The sequence below is a fragment of the Chenopodium quinoa genome, unplaced genomic scaffold, assembly GCF_001683475.1.
Source record: "Chenopodium quinoa cultivar QQ74 unplaced genomic scaffold, ASM168347v1, whole genome shotgun sequence".
Lineage (NCBI taxonomy): Eukaryota > Viridiplantae > Streptophyta > Magnoliopsida > Caryophyllales > Amaranthaceae > Chenopodium > Chenopodium quinoa.
The window spans coordinates 1,745,577-1,769,351 of NW_018744704.1; the positions used below are offsets into that span (position 1 = coordinate 1,745,577).

The 23,775-nt window shown below is 39.5% G+C and overlaps 1 protein-coding gene across 1 annotated transcript; it reads right to left on the reverse strand.

The window, feature by feature from the left end:
* Window positions 1–2,763: 2,763 nt before the first annotated feature.
* LOC110702848 lies at window positions 2,764–3,804 on the reverse strand. The gene has a single exon (XM_021880591.1). It carries the CDS (start codon window positions 3,802–3,804, stop codon window positions 2,764–2,766), a length of 1,041 nt encoding a protein of 346 aa, XP_021736283.1.
* Window positions 3,805–23,775: the final 19,971 nt, after the last annotated feature.

Sequence of the window (23,775 nt, forward strand, 5' to 3'; positions counted from 1 at the left end):
TAAGAGAAATAAAGGCTAAAAAGAGAGGAAATAATTAGAAACTAAACCAAGAAACAAGTATTAAAAACACCCTAAGGGCATGCTTGGATTGGGAAAGATGTATTACTAGGTTAATAAAAGTCAAACTAAGCAAAATGAAAGTGAAAATAGGGAAGGAGGAGATAGTGATTGTGTGATTGTAAGGAAAATTATGTAGTGATGGTGTGGTATGAGGTGAAGATCGAAAGAGGAACTAATACCCTTATTTTGGGGGTAATAGTTACACTAGGGGGAGGGTGGGTAACTATGACCCTCATTATGAGGGTAAATTCCTCCATCTCTCTCTCTTCCTCATGGCACAATTACTTTATTTCATTTGTAAACACCATGCCTCCTACAACAACACCTCTAATTACTTTTATTTTTTCAAGTTTGACTTTATTACCCCCTTAATATATTACTCCCAATCCAATCAAGGCCTAAAAGTGACATAAATGTCACTTATTAAACATGTGAATAAATATTGGAAGCAACCTAACATGCATATGATTCTAATAATTATATTAGCCCTAACATGATGCTAGCAAAATAATTAAATAAAGCAATTAAAACTAAGAAGTTTACCGATGTCAAATGAGCTCTTTAAATTGTACATTGCGAATAAATTGTTAGTAACTCCAATATAATAAAAAAATAAATTAAAATAAAGAACTTAAAAAGGTTAAATCACCCTCAAGATTATAATGTAGAACATTTGAATCTTGTTTCGACTAAAATAAGATTAAAAATCAAGCTAAGAACAATAGAAATTGTACGTCTAAGCTTTATGTATAAGCCTTTATATCCTTTGGATTGAAATTTCTCTCCCCAATATATGAAAATAGGTCGGTATTTATAGATTGATAAGCGAAAAAGGATTGAAAAAGGGGCCGAAATATGCCTCGACGTGATGTGGGGCGGCGTGACACGTTGCAAAGTGGCGTGATACGTGGCAATGAGTGTGGCACACAATTTGGCGTCGCGATGCACTGTTGGTTTTGCGGTTTTTGTTTCATTCATAACTTTTGCTCTCGAACTCGAATTATGGAAAAAAATATATATTATTGAAAAGCTCTGAAAGTTTACTTTCCAACCTATTCAAAATCAGGTCAATATCATTTTTAAATTTTAAGATATGGTCAGAATAGTACTAGGGTGTTGGTTTTGGACTAAATTTAGTATACTAATTTTATCTCCTTCTTTTTTAAATCGAAATTAGGCTTATGATATATCATTAGAAATTTTATTTCAAGGGCTATCTAACCATAGGTTTTATAAAAAGTTATGATGCATAGAAATCAAATTAGCTTGGTTTCTTGCTACAGTTATGAATAGAGAAAATCGAGTTAAGATTTGTGGATTTGGGCTAGGAAAAGTTATTAGGCTATTGAAATGACTAAAATGGCTTAGGAAATGAAATTGGACTAGGGGAAAAAATAGTATTCAAGTAATTCTTCAATTTGTCACGTGAGCTAGACCAATTTAGGCAGTGAAGGTTATTTCGTTATCGGGCTTTATTTGGGGAGACATGTTTAAGTGTCTAAAATACCCTATCTTATGTATTGTAAATCCTTTAACAAATGCATTACATTAATTGAATTTAGAATGCATAAACAACTCTAATCATCTCTAGACATGGCATCTAGTTAGCTATCTTCATAGATATCAACTGTTTCTATGGAGCAAATCACTAAGGGAAGATAGTTTGACCAATGACCTTGGCTTGTGGCTATAGCGAGAAGATGGTGGTGATTAGCAAACAAATTAAAGTAAACGTAATTATTTTAGGGGCCAAACCCGAGAAAGATTCTTTGACGCTAGCTCAAGTCGGTGTTCGCGTTACAATGTAGAGAGAAAACTATCATTGATTTTGGTTTCAGATACCAATCGCATAATATTCAAAGTAATCTTATATATAGTTAACCATGAAAAAATGCGAAAAAATACTACCTCAGCTCCGAGGAGCGGAGGGAGAGGGGAACAAGAGGGGACAACTATCCCCCCACTTAAGAAAAAATCAGAATTTTTTTGTTTAATTTAATTTGTAATTTAATAAGCTTTGTTGTTTAATTCTACATTTGTAATTGTTTCATTGTAAACATTTTATATGTATATGTAAAGTATTTTGGATTACTTGAGTTCTTTTGTTAAAATTTAAATCATACACACTTGTTATAGATAGAGTTATAGAAAGTGTTATTATATTAAAAAGTTAGGGTTGTTCAGTTATTAACTTAATAATTGTGTTAAATTGTTTGATAATTTTGATTATATGATGATAATTGAATTATTGGTTCATATTTTTCAACTTAATTATGATATGACAAATGTTTACTTGATTTAAAAAAGGTCCAAGACAACAAGAAAAGTAGAAAACTACTCATCTTCGACAATCATGTTTAAAAGAATGAAATCCTAAGAGCATACACAATGGTTGCCCAACCCCATCTTGGTTATTGATTATTTTATTATTTTATCCATCTTCCACCTCACTTATAACCACTCTTATAACCATTTAATAACCAATGTATGCCAATAGTTAACCATAATATTTTGGTTATACATTTTCTCTCTCCTACTTTTACCCAACCCCACCACACAATTTATTACTTAAATTCTATTATTATTAAATAATGCATTTGGTAATAATCATTCAAAATTAATAATTATTTATTAGCATACATTAATTAGATAAAATCTCAAAAATTTAAAAATAATGCAATTTTGATATTAATTAGTATGTAATTAGTCGTTAATTAAGACACTGGTTGGTGTTTCTGGGTTTGATGAAGAGGAGTAGTTTCCAGCTTCATTGATACGAGATCTCTTTGAGTCACTTCCTTGAGTGGATGTCTTTTCCTTGCATTTTTTAACAACATCTTCACTTGGTTTCCATGCTTCATGTTGTTTTAAGATGTCCCAAACATGCTTGTCTTGAAAGGTTTTAGAGCATAATGAAGACTTTGTTTTGTCGTTAGCATATATATTATATGCTAATTTCATAACATCTTCATCATTCATACCACTTCCCTTTTTTGATTCAGCATGAGCATGTGAGCCACAAAATTTAGAACATGAAGCATTAATCCTTCTCCAACGGTTTCTAAGTTGCTCCGTACCCCTCATTTTCAACAAATCTTCTCGTGTTACCCGATCAGTACCTTCTTCGAAACACCTTTGTTTGTATAGTCTAACATTATTATACATTTCTTCAATTTTCCTCCAAAAAACATCCCCCTTTTGGTTAGTGTTAGTTTTTTTATTTTGACTAACCTCAAGCCAAGCCTTCACAAGAACCACTTCTTCAGCTTTTGACCAAAAAATTTTCCTTCCATCTTGATTGCCTCCTTCATTACCTCTTTCATTACCTTCGCCTTCTTCAACTTCTGGTTCATTTTCGTCATCTGATGCATTCGATGTGTATGAACAATCGAAACTCGGAAATGCACCATCACCTTGTGACATAGAAAAATGTTGAGACATGGGAAATGTTGAATCAATTTGAGAGATTTGAATATTTTCAAAAGATGGGATAACATTTGGAGAATTTGAATAATTAGGATTTTGTGGTGGTTGAAAAGGAAACGGAGTGAAAGTACTTGGATTTGAGAAATTGAGATTTTGTGAACCGTAATTCGGAAAATTTTGAAAATTTGTATCTAAATCTGAGTTGAGATCAATTGGAAGATTAGAATAGTAAGGTTGAGGATTTGGATTATTTTGGGGCTGTGATGAGTTATGAGATTTTGTGGATTTTTTTTTTCTGTTAGATTTTGGAATGTTCATCTTAACACAATTTGCCAATAAGAAGAGTAATTTTCACTTAAAAAAAGTTGTTTCAAAATACTTCAATATTGGGCTCATTTTATAGAGAAAAATAAAATAGAGCCGTTGGTGTATTTTTTTTTTTTTCAGAATTGTATTTTAAAAATTATGGCCGTTACAAAAATTACAACGGTTATAAATTCAGAGCAAATCTCAACCATTGATATTTGTATTACGTGTCAAAATCTTAGCCATCCATGTCAACCAAAAAGCAAAAAAAAAATTGCATGACCAAGCTATGATAACCGGTTATTGAAATAACCAGGTTATTAATATTTTCCACCAAAATTTTCTCTCTCCTCATTATTTTATTATTTTCTCACAATCTCTCTCCTAATAACCACCCCAAGTGGTTATTTGCTGTGTCTACTCTAAGGAAATGATCATTTTCATTTAGTTTTCCCCGAAATCAAGAAAATGATATGGAAATAAGTGCTTCAACCATTCTAGAAGTGGTGAAGGGAGGAGGGCTCCCATTAGGGAACGTGTCCTACCATTTAAAAAAAAAATTAAGTTTATTGTTTTTATCTTATAAAAAAATAAGTGAAAAATAACAAAAAAAATGTGACAATGACCATTGCTTATTAGTTATTCCTACGATTCCTAGGTATGCTAGCTGTTTCATATTGGGTTATTGTCCACAAATATGTAAAAAATGAAATAAAAATATAATTTAAAACTAAAGATTCAGGTGATAGCTCAAAATTCAAAAAAAAAAAAGTTACACTCTCAAATTCTCAATTCTCTCTCCTTAAAATACCCCAAGGCCCTGACTGGCCATTGTTATTGTTAACTTTTTAAGATTGTAAGTTGTTAATTGTTAATTTACAAGTGTTATTTATGTTAAGATTTTAGTGTGTAGAATTGTTTTGGTTAATTTGATAATTTGGGTTTATATTATCTAATATTTATATTAATCTAATTAAAGTCATGACATAATTTTTTTGTCGATTGTTATGTGGTCGGTACTTTCAGTGGTGCCCTGTCAATATTAAAATTTGGTTTCACCACATGGTAATAGTATCGTACCACCAAAGGAGGAAGATTTGATATATGATGTTTAACATCTTTCTTAAGATTTTTTTAAAAAAAAAAAAAAAAAAAAATGAACATAGGCTATTATCCCTAGAGATTATATTCTAGAAAAACCTTGCAATCCAAAAACCCATGACTTCTTTAATAGACAAGTGTTCGATTTATATAATTTTTTTCATCTTTTTTGGATTGTATGACTAAACGTTTTGGATAACTATCTATGTGCCAAGATTTTTTTTTTTTTTTTTTTTTTTTTTTTTTTTTTTTTTTTTTCTGTAAAACCATACGTTGTCCATTTGTCCCCCTGGTTTGAAATTTATGGCTTTGCCACTCCCCTGTTTCACAATAGGATAGATGAAATGTTTCTAGCTTTTTGCAGTAAAACCAATGAATAAGGTAAAAGTTAGATACAATAAAGTTTGCCCTTCAAATTAAAGGAAAGAGAAAATTTCATCATATGTTGAAAAGTGAAAATGGACCCATGAAAACTTTTTTACCGTGAGATATACGAGTATAGTAGGAAATTTAAGCTTAATTTCATATATTACAGTTACAAAAATTTCACAAATGGAGCCAAAATTACAACTTTTTCCTACTAAAACTAGGGTTCAATTAGCTTGGTTGTAATACCCTGTATTTTATACGGTTTAGAAATTAAATTATTATTTTATAACGTATTTAAATAATTTGAAATGTATTATTTATGGTATTTTAATATTTTAAAAGGTTTATTCAAATAAAAACCCATCAATTTAGTTATTAAAAGAGTTTTGAAAATATTTTATTTCCATATTAATAAACTTTAGGGCATATTTAATTTATAAAGAATTTTAAAGTCAAAGGATTTAAAAATAGAGACAACACCTACTTTTAGTGGGAGTATGATTCATCAAGGGTAAATAAGGAAAATCAAGTAGGAAAAGGGTTTTAGAGAGAAGTATAAATACACACCTAAAAGCAAAAATCAGATTTTGCCCAAGGCCAGGTGATAATACCAAGAGGTAAACACACTCTCTTTCTCTTCCTATTTCTTTTTCTTTATTTTCCTCCTTCCCCTTTTGTTCACCACGCGCACCACTACCACACTCACGGTGGCCGGCTGCCACTACCACCACCACAGCCGGCCTCTGCCGGCACACGCCGTCAGCAGCCCGTCCTCCCCTCCCTTCGTGTGTGCGTGTGCGGTTTTGCTAAAATAAAAATCTTGCTTTGATTTTTAATTAAGCTTTGATGTTGATGATTTTGGATATTTTGTGATGAAATTATAATGATTTTGATGGTGTTTAATATATAATTTTTAGATTTGATATTATATGAAAAAGCCCCAAATTAATTAAACCCTAGGTTTCTAAATTGATGTTTATTGAAGGGAACTAATTGTGATTGATTTATCGTACTGAAATTGGTATTTTAAGTCAAATTACAGCAAGTTTTAGAGGTTTAATATTGCTGGAATTTTTGTATAGAGACTAATTAAAGGTTTTCTTGAAAGGATTTTAATTACCCATTAATTGGGAATAAAATTAAGTGATTCTAAATAAATTTCAGCATGTTTTGAGAGGTTTGAAGGTGTTTTAAAATGTGTTTATATTGCTGGAAATTTAATAAGAATAGGTATTGATGTCTCTTGATGTTTGTGGGTTGCAGGAGACTTGCAAGTGAGCGATTTTGTGTAGTCGTGGCGATTTTGAGATCATATTCGAGGTACGTACGCGTACTGGATGTTTATTAAGCGTGTAGAAGCATGCTAGGATTTATTTTAGTTGATTTCAAATTAGTATCATGCTAGGAATTGGAAGGAATTGATGAATTGAATTGGATTGTTGAATTGAAATGGTTTTTAGTGAATTATTTATAAGCATGATTGATTGAAATAATTTATTTATTGGAATTGGTGATCATGGAATATTGTTATTGAACCATACTTTTATTATTGGTATGATTGAAGGCTTTTTTAATTAAACTAAATGTTTAATACGGTTTGGAGTATAAAAAGGGAATTTTATTATGGTTCATATAATTTTTATTGATGTTATAAGCATGGGAATTGAGCGATTAAGTATCTTAGTACACATGAATAAAATATATTGCGGTGCCTAAGTGCACTTAAGGTGTTCTAAACATTGAGGGATAGGATTTGCGGTAAGGTGTTTTAACACCGAGGTAGTTTAAAAAGGGCTCAACATTAAATTATTTGTGATCACTAATTATTCATGAATTGAATTGGAATGTTTGATTACTTGAATGAATTGTATTGATTAATTGTGTTGTTGATTGAGAGTCATCGCCAAGTCTAAAATATGTAAAGAACGTAAAGTGAAAGAGATTACGCACCAAAACTCTTGGAACATATATACCTCGAGTATGTACATATGGTGGGAGTTATGGGGTTTAATATTTAATCATAGCTTCTACTAAAAATACTGGACGCTGTATTTTCCATTTTATTATTATTATTATGCGCAGGATGTCCGTCACTCAAAAGTGACATTTATGCCTACCCGGTTAGCTCACAGAGTAGTTTACCTCAATTTATTTGTGGAAGGGATTTGTTTGGAAAACCGTTTGATGCATAATCAATTAAATGAACAATTAGAGTGTCTATTGTATGAGTTGTATGTTGTGTGCTTGAAAACAGGAGCAAGAAGGTATGTTGTTTGATGCTAGGTTGTATGCATGTTAGTGTGTTTCGGTTACGCTTATGTACTGAGCATTTCTAATTGTGTATTTATATGTTTGTTAAGCCTTGTATTTATCTTGGCCCTACGACGACCCATTTCTAATGACGAGTAGTGATGATAATGTAAAGAGAAGTTTTTCAAGTGATGCGGCATATTCATGTTGGGGCATGAGTGAAGAGCGAATCTTGTTTAGTTTCTATGAGGATATGATGTGCTTATTTGCTTTGAATATTATTTATTTGCTTGTGGGACTAACACAATGATTTTTTAATTATTTGGTTTGGATTTCGAAAGGGCCTACAATGGTTCCAGGTTGTAAGTTGACTTTGTTTGACTTTGGTTTGAATTTACTTTCGTTTGGTTTGACTTCGAAGTTAGGTTTATGTTTTTAAAAGGATTTCTGAAACAAGTCTTCTGTTGTGTGTCTTAGATAGTTGCCTTAGCCGTTATCACAATGGCGGTAATGTCTTAGAATTTCCCATTTCGTATTTCAAAAAGGGCAAAACAGGTATTTAAAGGAAAGGAATTTCTAGGGTATTACATTGGTGAATAAGCCCAAAATATGGGTATTTTAGGGAGACGAAGAGTTAATTTGTGCACTGTTGAAGCAATATACGAGATTCGTTAAATAAAGACAATTTAAGAATTTTGTTGGAATCAATATTCTTTGTGCTCTTGATCTGATAAACAATGATTTAAAACCCAATAGATTTAAATGACAAAGTCATAAGATTAAGGGAGGGACTAGACATATGGTCTTGAGTTTAATGGTAAAAGAACTTAGATTTTTTTAATGGATTAATTTATTTATTCAAGAAGAGTAATGGCGATGTTAGTGTAGAGATAGAGAGAGAGAGAGAGAGAGAGGGAGGGAGAAAATGGATGTGGAAATATGTGAGAATCTAGATAGGTACAATTTAGGGGGTGTAACCTGTTGAATTGAGGAAACCGGGCTGTCAAATCGGGTACTCAGATGGAGTTTGGGTTGACCCACGACGGGTCGGATGTTTGGGTTGGGTAATGATAGGTCATTCTAATCTAACAAACCAAATCAAATCGGGTTGAGCTGAATCAGATTCAGGTTAAAGTTGAGTTCAAGCATGGTCAGATACAAATCGGACTTGGGTCAAGTCAAATTTGAGTCGAGTCATATCGAGTTAAGATGAACTCGGATCCGGATTTTATCGGATTTATTTGGGTCAAAATGGATTTATTTGACTGATCGGGTCATTTTGAATTCAATAAGATCTCTATTCAAATCAATTCAGTTCCGGTTAAAATTTAAATTTGGTTACTTCGATTATTAACTCATTCTCAATTATATTTACTTTAGTTTTTGTTTTGAGTCAACTAATTTGAATTCAGGTCAATCTCAGTTCAAGTCATTATAAGTATATTAGAATACATGTCATGTCATTTAATTAAGTTTTGTATTGGCTTATTAGAATTGTTATAAGACTGACAACTCAAGTTATTACATAAAATGACTATTTATCGCCTTGATCCGGTGATTATCACATCATTGTAAAATGTCTATTTCCTTACCGTTTTGTATTTATTGTCGTCTTTGCGGCTATTTATCATCTTCAATTCATTGGCAACTTTATTATTAGAAGTATTAAGATCGATTGTTTATTATATATTAGCATCTAAATCGTGATTAAGAATTCAAGATTTTCAAATTTTAGTAATGTTTGAATTTTGTTATTGTTAATGAATTTATACCCCTCTATTTTGTAATAATCGCAACACATTTATTTTACGTTGGTTTGATAATAATTCTAACACCTTATATAGTAATAAGGACACATTACTAAGGGTCAATAATGAATAAATGTTACTTGAGTTTGATGTATAACTAAAATAACTTTTAATAAAGCTTATTCGAATTTAAATAAATTACAACTAAAATTAGCTATAATAAGGTCTAATAAGTTAAAGTATGTTCAGATAAGATTTTGTTCAATTCACCTTATTTTCTCTTGTTTCAAGACTATAAGTTCAAATAATATCATATAATTTTAGATAGGTTTATACAAATTCAGATTAGTTCAGATAAATTCAAATTAGTTCAAATAAATTCAGATAAGTTTGGATAATTTCAGATACATTCAGAAAAGTTCAAATAATTTTTAAATATTCAGATTAGTTCAGATAATATGTTATAAATTAAGATAAGTTCAGATAATTTAAAATAAATTCGGATAAGTACAAATAAGCTAATATAAGCTCGGATTATTTCAGATTATTTAGATATTTTCATATAAATTCAAATAACTTCAAATAAATTCAAATAGGTTCAGATTAATATGAGTTCAGATAAATTCAGGTATGTTTATATAAATTCAGATAAATTCAGAGTTGTTTATATAAATTCTAATAAGTTCAATTAAGTTGAAATAAATTCAGATTCGTCAAAATCAGGTGAATCTAACACACTTAATCACATTAATATATCATATATACATATTTATGTTATAAATTTCAAATTTTATACATTTTAAGAACTTATATTTTATGGTATAATGATAATTTAGGATTGTTTGATTTTAGAGTACTAAAATCATGGACTAATATATCGATCATTGTACTTTCCCTATAATGTTGACTCTATTCAAACACTCTTATTGCTTTGCCATACCACTCTTTACCTCTGTAGTATTTCAATCTTTCCTATAGATTAAAGTTTTTTTTATACCATTTTATTACCAATCACCATTCTATTCTCTGTCTCCCTTCTTTGTTCTCTCTACAATTCACAAATTAGATCATGAGTTATTATTGGTCTTCCCTATTACCAATTACCTTAGTCATGTCGGGTTTATGGTCATGGAAAATTTTAGTTAGGTTAATAATAGGTCGGGTTTAATTGGATCATGAGTATTTTCGAGTCGGTTTTAATTGGGTCATGGAAAGTTTCAAATCGAGTGATTAAAGGTCGGGTAAAAAGTGGTATTGTTCGGGTCTAAATGGTTTCGTGTAGTTTTCGTTTCGAGCTAGATCGAATTCGGATTTTATATTATTGGGTCTTATTGGTTTCGGATATGAGTCGATTCCAAGTTGGGTTTGGATCATAAATTACCGGATGGAGTCGGTTTCAAGATAACGTTGGGTCGACTCCAGATCGAATTCTGATAAAAAATACCCGGGTCCTACTAGTTCGAAAACAGTTCCATTTCAGGTAAACCTTTCGGGTCGGGTAAGTTTTTGACACCCGTGTGACCTCCAAAGTAAATTTACAAGAGGTAAAATGAAAGCTATTAATAACATTTTACCCAAAAAACATCATATAACTAATATATAAATGTAAACTTTAGCCAGGTCACGAGACAATGACACTTGCCGTTCCAACTTTTCGCCAAGTTTCGCGCCACGTAGGCCACATATGAGATTTAATATGACAACTTTGACGCTATATAGGTAAATTTAAGATATATTTTTTAGGATAAAAAAAGTTATTTAGAGTTTTATTTCTAATAGGACTTCTAATTTTCCATATGAATAAAATAGATTGTAACTTTCAAAAATATTTTATAGATATGTTAAAAATATATCATGAAATTAATTTTAAAAAATTGTACAAGACATGATTAATTTATAATGTATTTTAATCAACTAAAACAAGATATCGAAAATTGGCTTTTCGCCAAGTGTCATGTCACGTAGATAACACATAAAAATTAGTATGACACGTATGATACTTGATTAGGGGATTTTTCCCCACCAATCACCATCTGACAAGTGGACCAATCAGGTTCCGCCATGTGTCCGTCACATGGGCCAATAGGAGCCTGCCACGTGTCAAGCAATGATCCGTCCACTATGGACCAATTACGACACGACACGTGTCCTTCCCATGACACCTGGGATAACCGGTCACCTAGGCCCAACTTCCGAGGGAAGCCCAATCAGCCCAAGGTTAACCTAAACCTAGATTGACACGTTTCCCGAGGTTATAAATACCTCCCTTAATCCTCATTAAGGGGGATTACGCTAAAAACGCAGATTACACACATTAAACACTCTCACCTAGAGAGACCCAATCACTTTAATTTCCGCATTAATTACTCCTTAATCAAGTACTAACTTGACTGTCGGAGGCGGATCTCCAATCATCCGGAGCATCCGTTTGTTTTGCAGGTACAGGCGTCCGGTTCCAGTCTCGGAATTGTAACTCTCCCGCAGGACATCAGAAAACCCCAAAACATTTGGCGCCGTCTGTGGGGAGAGTACTTCTGAGATGGCATCCACGTCTGTACCGACTCCTGAAGAGAAACGTCCCCTGGACGACCCTCTAGTTCAGTCGGACCACGATACTGAGAATGAATTTGAAGTTGCAGCTCACACAGCTTCAGACGGGACCCTAAGGGCCCGACGTACCCGTCATACCGAAAGGAGGGAACGGGAACATCTTCAAACTGGAAGTGAGCCAGCAGGCGCACCGCCTGTTCGGCAGCAGCCGACTGATGGGTCTGCTCCCATCACAAGGAACGAACTCATGACCTTCATGAGGGACTTCAAGGGAGAAATTAGAGAGTTGATCAATAAGAAGCCGCCTGCTCTGGACAAGGAGCAGTCGGCTAAGAAACCCTCCACTTCACAGAAGAGGAAGCCAGTTCAAGGGCGAGAGGCGACTCCTCATCCTAAATCTAGGAAGCGGGAGCTGACTGCCCTTGATTTCACAAAATACCGTTTTCCTACTCTAGGAACTAGGAAACCTGTTCGTCATATTCAGGCGGACGGGTCGAGGAAAACATACACAGACGCTCGGCTACTGCTAGAGCAGAAGAAGAGTGACCGATTGTCAGAGTCGGCCTCTACTTCAAACTTCCAAGACAGTCTGCGAAATACCTCGATGAGGCATACTCAGTCGTATCATGAGAGTCAGTCAGGAGGCACCTCCCGTCAGTCCGGCTATCATAGCGACCAGGCGGTACCAAACTTACCGTTTGTACCGCAACAACAGTATTTCTTACAGCCACCTCCGTTTGGTGGACATGCAGCAAAAAATGTCCAACCTATGGACTGGCAGCTACGGTTGCTTAGACTTGGTGAACAGCCGTCGGCCTTCTCCAAGGAAATTACTGAAGCCGCTCAGCCGGCCAAAGTGAAAAATGTATTAGTAGGCGCCTATGACGGCACTACTAACCCAGAAGACCATCTGATGGCATTCACCAACCTGATGTACCTTCAAGGGTTGGATGATCCCACTTGGTGCAAGTGTTTCCCAGCGACTCTCAAAGGAATCGCACAACAATGGTTCGGCAACCTGCCGACTGGTTGTGTAAATAACTTCAAGACGCTTGCTTACTTATTCACCTCCAACTTCGCCATGAACATCCCTGCGAAGAAGACGACCCTTGATTTAGGAACAATTCAGCAGGGCAAGAAGGAGGGGCTTCGTTCTTACATCAGGCGGTTTAACCTGATGAGAATACAGATTCAAGGGTTACCGGATGAAGTAGCCTATACTGACTTTTTCAGAGGTCTCAAAGACGGGTCGACCTTCAAATTTGATTTGGTCCGAAAGAGGGTGGCGACTCTTCAAGAGGCCTTGATTGAAGCGGAAGCCTATATACAGGCGACTGATCTTTGTAGTACGGTAAAACAGTTAGACGGGAAAAGGTCCGACAAAAGAGAAGGACGACAGAAACAGTCGTCAAACAAAGACGAGAAGAGAAAAGAGGTCTTGGCAACTGTTTCCTCTAAACAGCCGTCCAAGAAGAAGAAAAAAGAATTCAAACCATACTCCCCAAAGTATGTGTTTAACAAGGATAGCCAATTTATCCTAAAGGAAATCAAGGGACGGATCTCAATTGAGAAGCCGGTCCCCATGAAGGGTTCTGCAAACAATCGGAACCAAGAAAAATTCTGTGATTATAATGAAGATGTTGGTCATCACACCAATGAATGCATCAGTCTCATGCGGTATCTGGACCGCCTGGCTGAGCAAGGTGATCTTTACACTTATGTCAAGAAATCTACGGGGAACACTTCCTCAAAAAAGCAGTTGACCAAAAAGAATCAAAAGGCCGACAGCTCCGATACAGATGATGCAGTCGTCTACACCATTGCAGGCGGCTTCTCAGGAGGCGGCCCCACTATTAGGGGCAACAAAGACAATATCAGACGGTTAGATGTAAATTCCGTTCACCAAGAACGACCCTCCAAATATTCATTTCCTGAGATTGTCATCACTGAAGAAGATCTAGGAGGGGTAAGAGGGCCGCATGACGACCCTATCGTTATTGAATGTAAAGTGGCTAACCAGAGAGTTGGCCGAATCCTCATAGATACCGGAAGCTCCTCAGATCTCATCAGTAGCAAATGTCTGTCGAAACTAAAATATCAGACTGATTGCATACATCCGGCATCCCACCCTTTAGTAGGGTTTGGAGGAGGAGTCGTCCACCCAGTGGGACGAGTGGATTTACCCATCCACCTAGGCGAAAAAGGGGAAGGACGACACATGGTAGTCCGGTTCCTGGTAGTAGAAGAACTCTCGGCCTACAACATGATTCTGGGACGACCAACCCAGAATAATTCCAAGGCTGTTATAATCCCATCTCTTATGTTGCTCAAGTTTGAGAGGGATAATGGAACAGTCGGGTCCCTAAGGGGAGATCAGAGGATGGCCCGAGAGTGCTATCTCTCGGATGTCAAGCCCACTGTTATGGCCACTGGGTTGAGCGGTGGAAAAATAGACCTTGACAATGTCAAGGAGAGTGCGCCTGTTCAAGAAGCAGGCGGCAAGAAGAGAAAGGCATCCCAGACAGGGGCCGCGAGAAAAGACAGAAAATAGCAATCATTGGCAGAGGAGCGGTCGGATGAATTCCGCCCTCAGCCAGCTGGTGAGCATACGGACCTGATCTTAGATGACTCGCGTCCTGACAGAACAATCAAGGTTGGGACGACTGCTCTAAGAGACCTGGGTGACGACTTTCACAAACTATTGAAAGAATACAAGGACATCTTTGCATTCGAAGTCCATGAAATTCCAGGCATTAGTCCTGATCTGGCGGTACATAAACTGGCCATGGATCCAAAAAAGAAGCCGGTACGGCAGAAGAAGCGGAACCATGGCGAAGAAAGAAGTCAGGCGGCAGCCGCCGAAGTTAAAAAATTACTTGATGCAGGGTTCATTCGGCAATGTTACTTCCCAGACTGGGTTGCAAATGTGGTGCTTGTTAAAAAGCCGAATGGCACCTGGCGAATGTGTGTAGACTACACAGACTTAAACAAGACGTGCCCCAAAGACAGTTACCCTCTGCCTAAAATTGATAACCTGGTCGACTCAACAGCCGGCCATGCTTTGATGAGCTTTATGGACGCCTACTCTGGTTTCCATCAAATTCCTTTATGGAAGAAAGATCAGGAGAAGACGACCTTCGTCACTGATCAGGGGTTATACTGTTACACGGTCATGCCGTTTGGTCTTAAGAATGCCCCGGCCACTTTCCAGCGAATGATAAACACTGTGTTCTTTGATCAAATTGGGAGAAATGTCGAGGCATATATTGATGATATGATTGTCAAGTCTAAAATTCAGAAAGATCATCTGTCGGACCTCCGAGAAACTTTCGCCACACTCAGGCGGCACCATGTCATGCTCAATCCCAAGAAATGTGTCTTTGGAGTTGAGTCTGGGAAATTTCTCGGATTCCTTATCAATCAGAGAGGAATAGAGGCGAACCCTAAGAAGGTGCAGGCGGTCATTGACATGCAGTCGCCTCGTACCATCCGAGAGGTTCAGAAGTTAACAGGTTGTCTGGCGGCCTTGGGAAGATTTCTAAGCCGATCAGGCGACAAATGCCTATACTTTTTCCAGGCAATTAAGAAAAAGGCAAGGTTTGAATGGGGGTCGGATGCTGAGGCGGCCTTCCAGAAATTGAAAGTTCACTTGCATTCCTTGCCGAGGCTGGTCAGCCCTTTGCCCAAAGAAGTACTCTACATGTACCTGGCCGTCTCTGATCATGTATTAAGCGCTGTTCTCCTTGCTGAAAGAGACGACTGTCAGCTCCCGGTCTACTTTGTCAGTCATGTACTGAAAAATGCCGAGTTGAGGTATCCCTTAGTGGAGAAATTTGGTCTTGCACTCTTCATGGCTGTTAAAAAATTGAAGCCCTACTTTTTGGCACATGCAGTCGTCGTGTATACAGACCAACCTATCAAGCGGCCACTGACCATCATGGAGTCGTCAGGCCGAATGATCAAATGGGCCATTGAAATACAGAGCCTCGAAGTTACCTTCGAGCCTAGAAAAGCAGTGAAGGGGCAAGCCTTTGCTGACTTTATTGTTGAGATGACTCGTCCTCCTGACTCTCAAGTTCCAGACCAAGTCTGGAAGGTATATGTGGATGGAAGCTCTACTTCAAATGGTTGTGGAGCAGGCGTCATATGTCAGTCACCAGAGGGCGATAGGTACGAGTATGCTCTACGCTTCAGTTTTCAGGCCTCAAACAATGAGGCAGAATATGAAGCTTTACTAGCCGGAATCCGCATGTGCAAGGCGGCAGGAGCAAGAAAAATAGACGCCTGTTCCGATTCACAATTGATAGTGAGTCAGTACAATGGCGAATACGAAGCAACCCATCCAGCCATGATCAAGTATTTACAGGCGGTCCGACAAGCAGTCGGCTCCCTTGAGGATTTCCATCTGACCGAAGTGCCGAGATCAGAAAACAACCAGGCGGATGCACTTTCAAAATTAGCATCATCCGCCTCCTGTGATACTCCTCGAACTGTTTTTTGGGAAATAATGGAGAGGAGAAGCATTGAGGAAGAACCTATTGGAATCTTAGACAGAAGCTCAACCTGGATGGATCCAATCAGGGCATATCTGGCAAATGGTACCCTGCCGGATGATCATCAACAGGCGGCAACATTGAAAAAACGAGCAACCAGTTTTGAAATAATAAAGGGAGAACTTCACAAAAGGGGGTACCTTCAACCCTTCTTAAAGTGTGTTACTCCAGAAAAGGGGCGAGAGATACTGGACGATCTTCACTTTGGTTACTGTGCTTCCCATATAGGCGGTAGGACGCTTGCTCAACGGGCAAGGCGGCAGGGCTACTTTTGGCCTACTTTAGAAACAGATGCGATGGTGATGGTAAAAAAATGTGACAAGTGCCAAAGGTTTGACAAACTAATTCACCGTCCGGCTACTGACCTCACTACCATTCATAGCCCACTACCGTTTGCTAAGTGGGGCATGGATATTCTGGGTCCATATACGCCTGCTACAGGCGGAAGGAGGTACATACTTGTTGCCGTCGACTACTTCACTAAATGGGTAGAGGCGGAGGCTATAAAGGGAATCAAGACAAAGGATGTAATTTCATTCATTTGGAAAAATGTCATCACTTGGTTCGGGGTTCCCATGTATATGGTTTTTGATAATGGTCCCCAATTTGAGACGCCTGTTCTCAAAAGCTGGTTGGGTGACCAAGGAATTGCACACTACTTTGCATCTGTCGGCCGTCCACAAGCAAACGGCCAGGTAGAAGCCTTTAATAAAATCATCTCAGACGGTCTCAAGAAAAAGATTGAACGTGCAGGCGGCCTATGGGCGGATGAATTACCACATGTTCTCTGGGCCATTAGGACGACTGAAAAAGGGGCGACTGGAGAAACTCCATTCCTCCTAACTTATGGTGCGGAAGCTGTTCTTCCAATAGAACACTACGAGCCGACTCTTCGAGTAATGCTGTATGACGAAGAGGCAAACTGGGAAGCCATGCGCCTGACATTAGACTCACTTCTTGAAAGGAGGGGCAATGCTGTCTTGCGCCATGAAATTTACCGCCTGAGAATGACTAGATCATACAACAAAAAAGTACACAGGCGTCCACTCAAAGTGGGGGACTTTGTACTTAGAAAAATGGAAGCAGTTGGTAGGGCTAATGAGTCTGGCAAACTAACTCCCAACGGAAGGACCCTACCGAATCTGTGAAGAGGTCAGGGACGGTACCTACCGTCTGGGAACACCAGACGGACAACCGTTGCCTCGAACTTGGAATGTAGATAGTCTTAAGAAATATTTCTTTTGAATGATGTAAATAGTCAAGGGCTACTTAATAAAAGTTTGCACTTAATATTCAATTTTGTACTAAGAGGGGCACGCCTACTAACAAACAGTCGGCTACTCTCCATACTCAGTTTTTATTCTTACTTAAGAGGGGCATGCCTGCTGACAAACAGTCGGCTACTCTCCATGTTTAATTTTTATTCTTACTTAAGAGGGGCAGGCCGCCTATACATTTACAGTCGGCTACTCTCCATTGAGTATTTCACTGTCATCAGAGGGGCATGCCGTCTGTACCTTTACAGTCGGCTACTCTCCATTGAGTATTTTACTCTATCATCAGAGGGGCATGCCGTCTGTACCTTTACAGTCGGCTACTCTCCATTGAGTATTTTACTCTATCTTCAGAGGGGCATGCCGTCTGTACCTTTACAGTCGGCTACTCTCCATTGAGTATTTTACTCTATCTTCATAGGGGCACGCCGTCTGGACATATAGTCGGCTACTCTCCATAGAAGAGGGCCGACTGGTTCCAAACACACAGCCACCCCCCTTATACTTAACTAAAAATGATCAGGGTCTGGCCGACCCTGTGCCTAAATAGGCGGCTACCCTCCTTTTACTTAGCACCTACGTTCACCAAGAACTAACCAAGGCCACAGGCCGAATGATCAGACCAGGCGCCAAGCCAACTGATCCAATCTTCAAAACTAATACGACCTGTCCCAACATCATAGCAGGCGTCCGGCGGCATCCCTCCGGATGAAATTCGTCGCAGAGAGCAGCTCCCTTTTGGGTGGAACATTGCTCTATAAACTAATTACACGGAACCTATACGACTGCCCCCAAGGGAAACCACGTAGCCGTTTTTGAGACAAGGATAACTCTATCACTAACCAAACCAGTGGTAGCAGTTGACATCTGAGTCAGATGACCGCCTGTATTACTTGGGATAAATGCAGGGGGTACCTCTTGAGTTAATAGCCAACAAACATTGGCGAATCAAAAGGTTCAGCCGGCCTCCGCCGCCTGGTACCTTTACTACTCAAGCAGGAGTGACGGCGACTGAGTAACTCCAAAGTTAACTCATAGTCACTCTCTCAAACTTAGTATGGAGCCTAAAAGGTATGAGTCGTCCGCCTGTTTTTAGCAAACAGGGGCTATCAACCACTACTCCTGCTAGGTTATCATCCTATGAGTTAAAAGCCAACAAACATTGGCAAATAAAGGGGAACAACCGGTACCCACCGCTTGATACCTCTACTACTCAGTTACTTGGCGACTAGGTAACAATCATGTTTACTTGGTCACTCCTTAAAAATTTAGTATGAAATTAAAAAGGTGTTCATACAGCACCGGCTCACACTAGATTAAATATGGCGGGGAACAGTCGGCCTAGACGGCCTAAAGTCTCTAGCCTAAAAACATGACAAGTAGGAAACCACTTTCCTACTTGGTTAATTTTATATGGCGGAACCGCCTGCCTAAAGGGGATCCAGTCTTTAAAATGGTTCGAATACCGATTGGATAAATGGCCAACTGATCGTCTAGCCTGGAAACAGACAACCAGTCGTCCAGGGGCATAGGCGGCGTGACTAACTATCCGTACCTGTCTGCAACTATCGGCCATGTAAAACAGTCGGTATAGTGTACAATTGGATATCAGAATATTCAATACTTAAACAAATTTGAAGCAAAACAAAAAATTCATTAAAAAGAAGCCGGTCTTTAAAGACTGGCAAAATATTCAGAGCCCCGGCCCCCTGGCCGGGTAAATACAAACAAACGGCACGCAGGCCGTGGAAAGAAGACATAAAGCTTAAGAAGGGGGCAGATCTTCAATATTAGCAGCTGCCGCCTGGTCAGCACTCTTCTTGCTGGACTCGGCTTCAGCTGCATCCTTCTTTGATGCATTACCCCCAAGCGGCACAAGCGCCACTACCGGCTGCTCCTCCTCCTCCAACGCCTCTTCCTCAGCAGCCGCCAACGCCTCTTCCTCAGCAGCCGCCAAGATCTCCTGATTATATCTATCAGAACACTGGCGGTACGTTTTTTCCCATGAGGCAAAGTCGGCATTGGGGAAGAGGCGGCCCCAAGTCATGCGCTGGATTTGAGCAGAGTCTTCAATCATCTCCCGGACCAGCTCTTTCTTTTCTTGCTCGGCCTTTTCTGAGAGCTCCTGAGTAAGACTCTTCTCCTGGGTCACCAGGCGTACCTTTACGCTCGCCAAGGATTTCTCCAAGGTTTTGTATGAGGACATCTTTTGGCGAAGAGGTCTCAGCTCGGCCTTGAGGTTGTTGATGGTCGCCTCCAGCTCGCTATTCCTCTTCTGGGCCGCCTCTAACTAAGCCCGGATAGCGGCGGTAGCCTGCGCCTGATAATAAAGAATATCAATGGTCAGAACTTCATTTTGGGCAATTTGAAACATTGCCTTATCACAGTCAGAGGCGGCCATAGCTTTTGCAGCCTTTACCTCTTTGTTCTTCCGGTCAAGCGGCTTGCAAAGACCGTTCACTCGGAGCAGGGCCTAAGTAAAAAGGGGAACAGGCGTCAGTTTCCAAACAAAAAGAAAACATGCGTCCTGGAATTCAAATACTCAAAAATATGCTAAGTATACCTCAGCCAGGACCCCTGCAATCCCGTCTAGGTCAAGGGTGTCGACACCCCTGACCGCCTCCCTTTCAGCTGGAGAAACGACCTTGATCATAGACTTGGCCACCTCGACCAAGTCAGGCTCCTGAGGGCCGGCTGCATCAAGCATAAACAAACGGATTAGACCTAGTAAAGGAGGGAGCAAGTCTAAAATTTACAAGAACAATTTCATACTTCTAGGTGGCCCAGCTGGAGTTTTAGAAGAAGTGGCCGGCTGTTTCTCAGCCGCCGCATGTTTCCTGGCAGAACCAAGAGAGCTCGCAACAGTCGTCCTCCGGGCCTTGGGGTCCGGATGTTGGGAAGAAGAAGCTCTTGGAGCGCCCGTCTAAAAAAGAAGAAAAGAGTCAGTATATGCATAAACACAACTCCAAAAAGAGGGTGAAAGGTTCGAAGCCCACCAAGGGTGCCCCCTTGTTGGGGGAGTCGGTTGAAGACTGTTGCATGATGGAGGCCCGCAACATGGCCGCCGCAGTCTTGGAGGCGGTAATTTTGCTCATGGCGTCCGCTGCAAAAACAAATAGCAAAGTTAATAAAAGTCATAACAAGAAATGCATGGAACAACAGAGTATTCGACAGGCCGGCTACCTCTTGAGCACCGACTGCTGAGGCCACAGGCGGCCAAAAAGTACTCGTCGTAGAGCCATTTGAAGCTCGGGACGCAGTGCAGGGGTACTTGCTCTCGTACCCCTGAAGTAGAGTTCATCTTCGACTCTACTTTGAAGAGTCCTTTATCTAGGATCTCTTTCTTAGCCTTGGGGGGAACAGGCGGCATGCTGCGGCCGCCTGCAAGAAGGGGCGGATTCCTGTTCCACCTGTTGAAGCGCTGGTTCAGCTCTGTGTCTGAACTCTCAATGATGAGGAAGGTGCTCCGCCAGTCCTTCCATTTGTTTGCTTTACCTCTCGTCATGAGGTAGCCCCTGTGGCTCGTCAATTGATACCAGCCGGTACCGCCTGCCTTAGGGGTCCGGCTGAGGTAGTTCATGTGGGCGAAAGCCTCGAAGCTCGGCTCCACCCCGTGCAGTTCGCACCCGGCCACATAGCCGAGTACGTTGACCCAGGAGTTCGGGGCTAACTGCCATAACCCCAACTCATACCCATCCAAGATCCGTTGAACAGCTGGATGTAGTGGGAAGCGTAGCCCAGCCTTGATGGCCGCCTCGTAGCAGCCAAAGCAGGCGCCATCATAACTGGTACCAGCCGGCCATACGACTGTGTCTTCTGGATCTGGCACGAACACTAAAAAGCCGGGGCCCATTGTGTGGTTTGTGATAAAGCTCTCCACTTTCTCTTGCATGGCCGTGATCCGGCCCCGAGGTACCGTGCAGTAGTAGGGGGTATTTTGCTCTCGGTGAGAGGCGGATGGCTCCGCCCAATCGTCCCCCTTCTCAACTGCGTGAGAAAGCCTCGCCTCTTGTAGGCGACTGTTTTTCTCTTGTGTCCAGGGAAGCATGGCCAGAAGAGCTAGACTCGGAATCGTCCTCTGACGAGTCCGAAGAGGACGACTCTTCCCCTCTCCCGGAGGGGCCCGCCTCCTCTCCTTTAAAAGGAGCAGGAGAGAATGAAGAATTGTCAACTGTAAAATGGGAAGGGGTCACTTTGACTCCTCCCTCAGAACTGCCGGCTTTCAAGCCGCTTTGTTTCACTTCCACATCTGGCGCCTGGTCAGATGTTTCACTAATCGGCACCCTGTGGGAGGAGCCGTCTGAGTTTGAGATCCTGGCAGTCTTTTTTGTTCTGGCCATCATGCTCTGCATAGACACAGATACAGTCGGACTTTGTATAAAGGGCAAAGATGGGTCCAGAAAAGGGCAGGCGGCACTCCTAGTCCTAGATTCAGCCGTCCCGGGTCACCGGTTGATCACTAACCTAGGTCGTGTCGTGTGCTTCCGTGGTGCCATTTCAAAAAAAAGAATAAAGTAAAGAGAAGATTAAGAGTAAGAGAACCGACGGTTACCTGAACGAGTGACGATTGATGAAGTTCTGAAAATCCTTTGCAGTCGGCTTGTCAGAGCAGGCGGTAGGCAGAAAGGGTCCAAAATGTCAGAGCAAGTTCAGGGGTCCGAATGTTCTCTCACAAAGTTTTCAAGTGTGAAAATGACCGAAGTCAACACTCCTTTATATAGGCGAAGTGAGAAGGCGAAGGGTCACTTCAAGAATTCAAAATTTTGGCGGGAGAATCTCTCGGCCTCTCGCCGAGTGACACCTGTAGCAGGCCGTCGCCAGTTACAGGGCGATACCTGTCACAGGTAACACGTGACCAGTCACGTGCCACCTGTGAGGGGCAAATGATTAGGGGATTTTTCCCCACCAATCACCATCTGACAAGTGGACCAATCAGGTTCCGCCATGTGTCCGTCACATGGGCCAATAGGAGCCTGCCACGTGTCAAGCAATGATCCGTCCACTATGGACCAATTACGACACGACACGTGTCCTTCCCATGACACCTGGGATAACCAGTCACCTAGGTCCAACTTCCGAGGGAAGCCCAATCAGCCCAAGGTTAACCTAAACCTAGATTGACACGTTTCCCAAGGTTATAAATACCTCCCTTAATCCTCAGTAAGGGGGATTACGCTAAAAACGCAGATTACACACATTAAACACTCTCACCTAGAGAGACCCAATCACTTTAATTTCCGCATTAATTACTCCTTAATCAAGTACTAACTTGACCGTCGGAGGCGGATCTCCAATCATCCGGAGCATCCGTTTGTTTTGCAGGTACAGGCGTCCGGTTCCAGTCTCGGAATTGTAACTCTCCCGCAGGACATCAGAAAACCCCGAAACAATACTAATTCAACGAAAATCTTTCATATGTATAAAATAATTACGGAGTATAACCCTAAAACAATAATATGTTATAAATTATTCTATTTACATCATAAATTTTGTTTTAAAAAGTAGTTTAAATACATTCAATTTATGATATATTTAAATCAATTAAAAATAAAACCTCACAAACTAACATGAAAATAGGTGCAACTCCGAACTATTTTCTTCTAATTGCTTTTGACCATGCTACTTGAGTCACATTCAAGTTTCAAGAATTACTGGATAGCCCAAGCTCTTTTCCAAAACCACCCATAACTTTATGAGCAGTAGTATTTTTAGATAATTATTATACATGTTTGTATCAATTATATATTTTAAAATTTAGCATATAGATAAAAAGTTTATCTTAAAATTTCAATAAACAACACGGACATCATTTGAGACACAAAACTACCAAAAAAAGAGAAAATGGGCATCTATTATGAAACATCTAAAACATGAATGCGTTGCATCTTTTGTGAGACGTAGTTATTATTATGATTTTTGAACTTCCTTCATTCTCTTTTTCAGAAATTTTACACTATTTACATAAACTCATTTGATTGCTTTTCGTAATTTATACGCTAGGAAAAATATAGTTGTGTGAAATCTTGTTAGATTCAATTTAATTTGATGTACACTCTTAAAAAATTAACTTTTTTATTAAAAGATAATTGAAGATATGAATGATATATGATGAAGTGTAACAAATCCTATATTAGAATT

Bases quoted from the DNA above. Each gene is read 5' to 3' on its own strand.
- LOC110702848 (XM_021880591.1), bottom strand. From the start codon at position 3,804: ATGAACATTCCAAAATCTAACAGAAAAAAAAAATCCACAAAATCTCAT.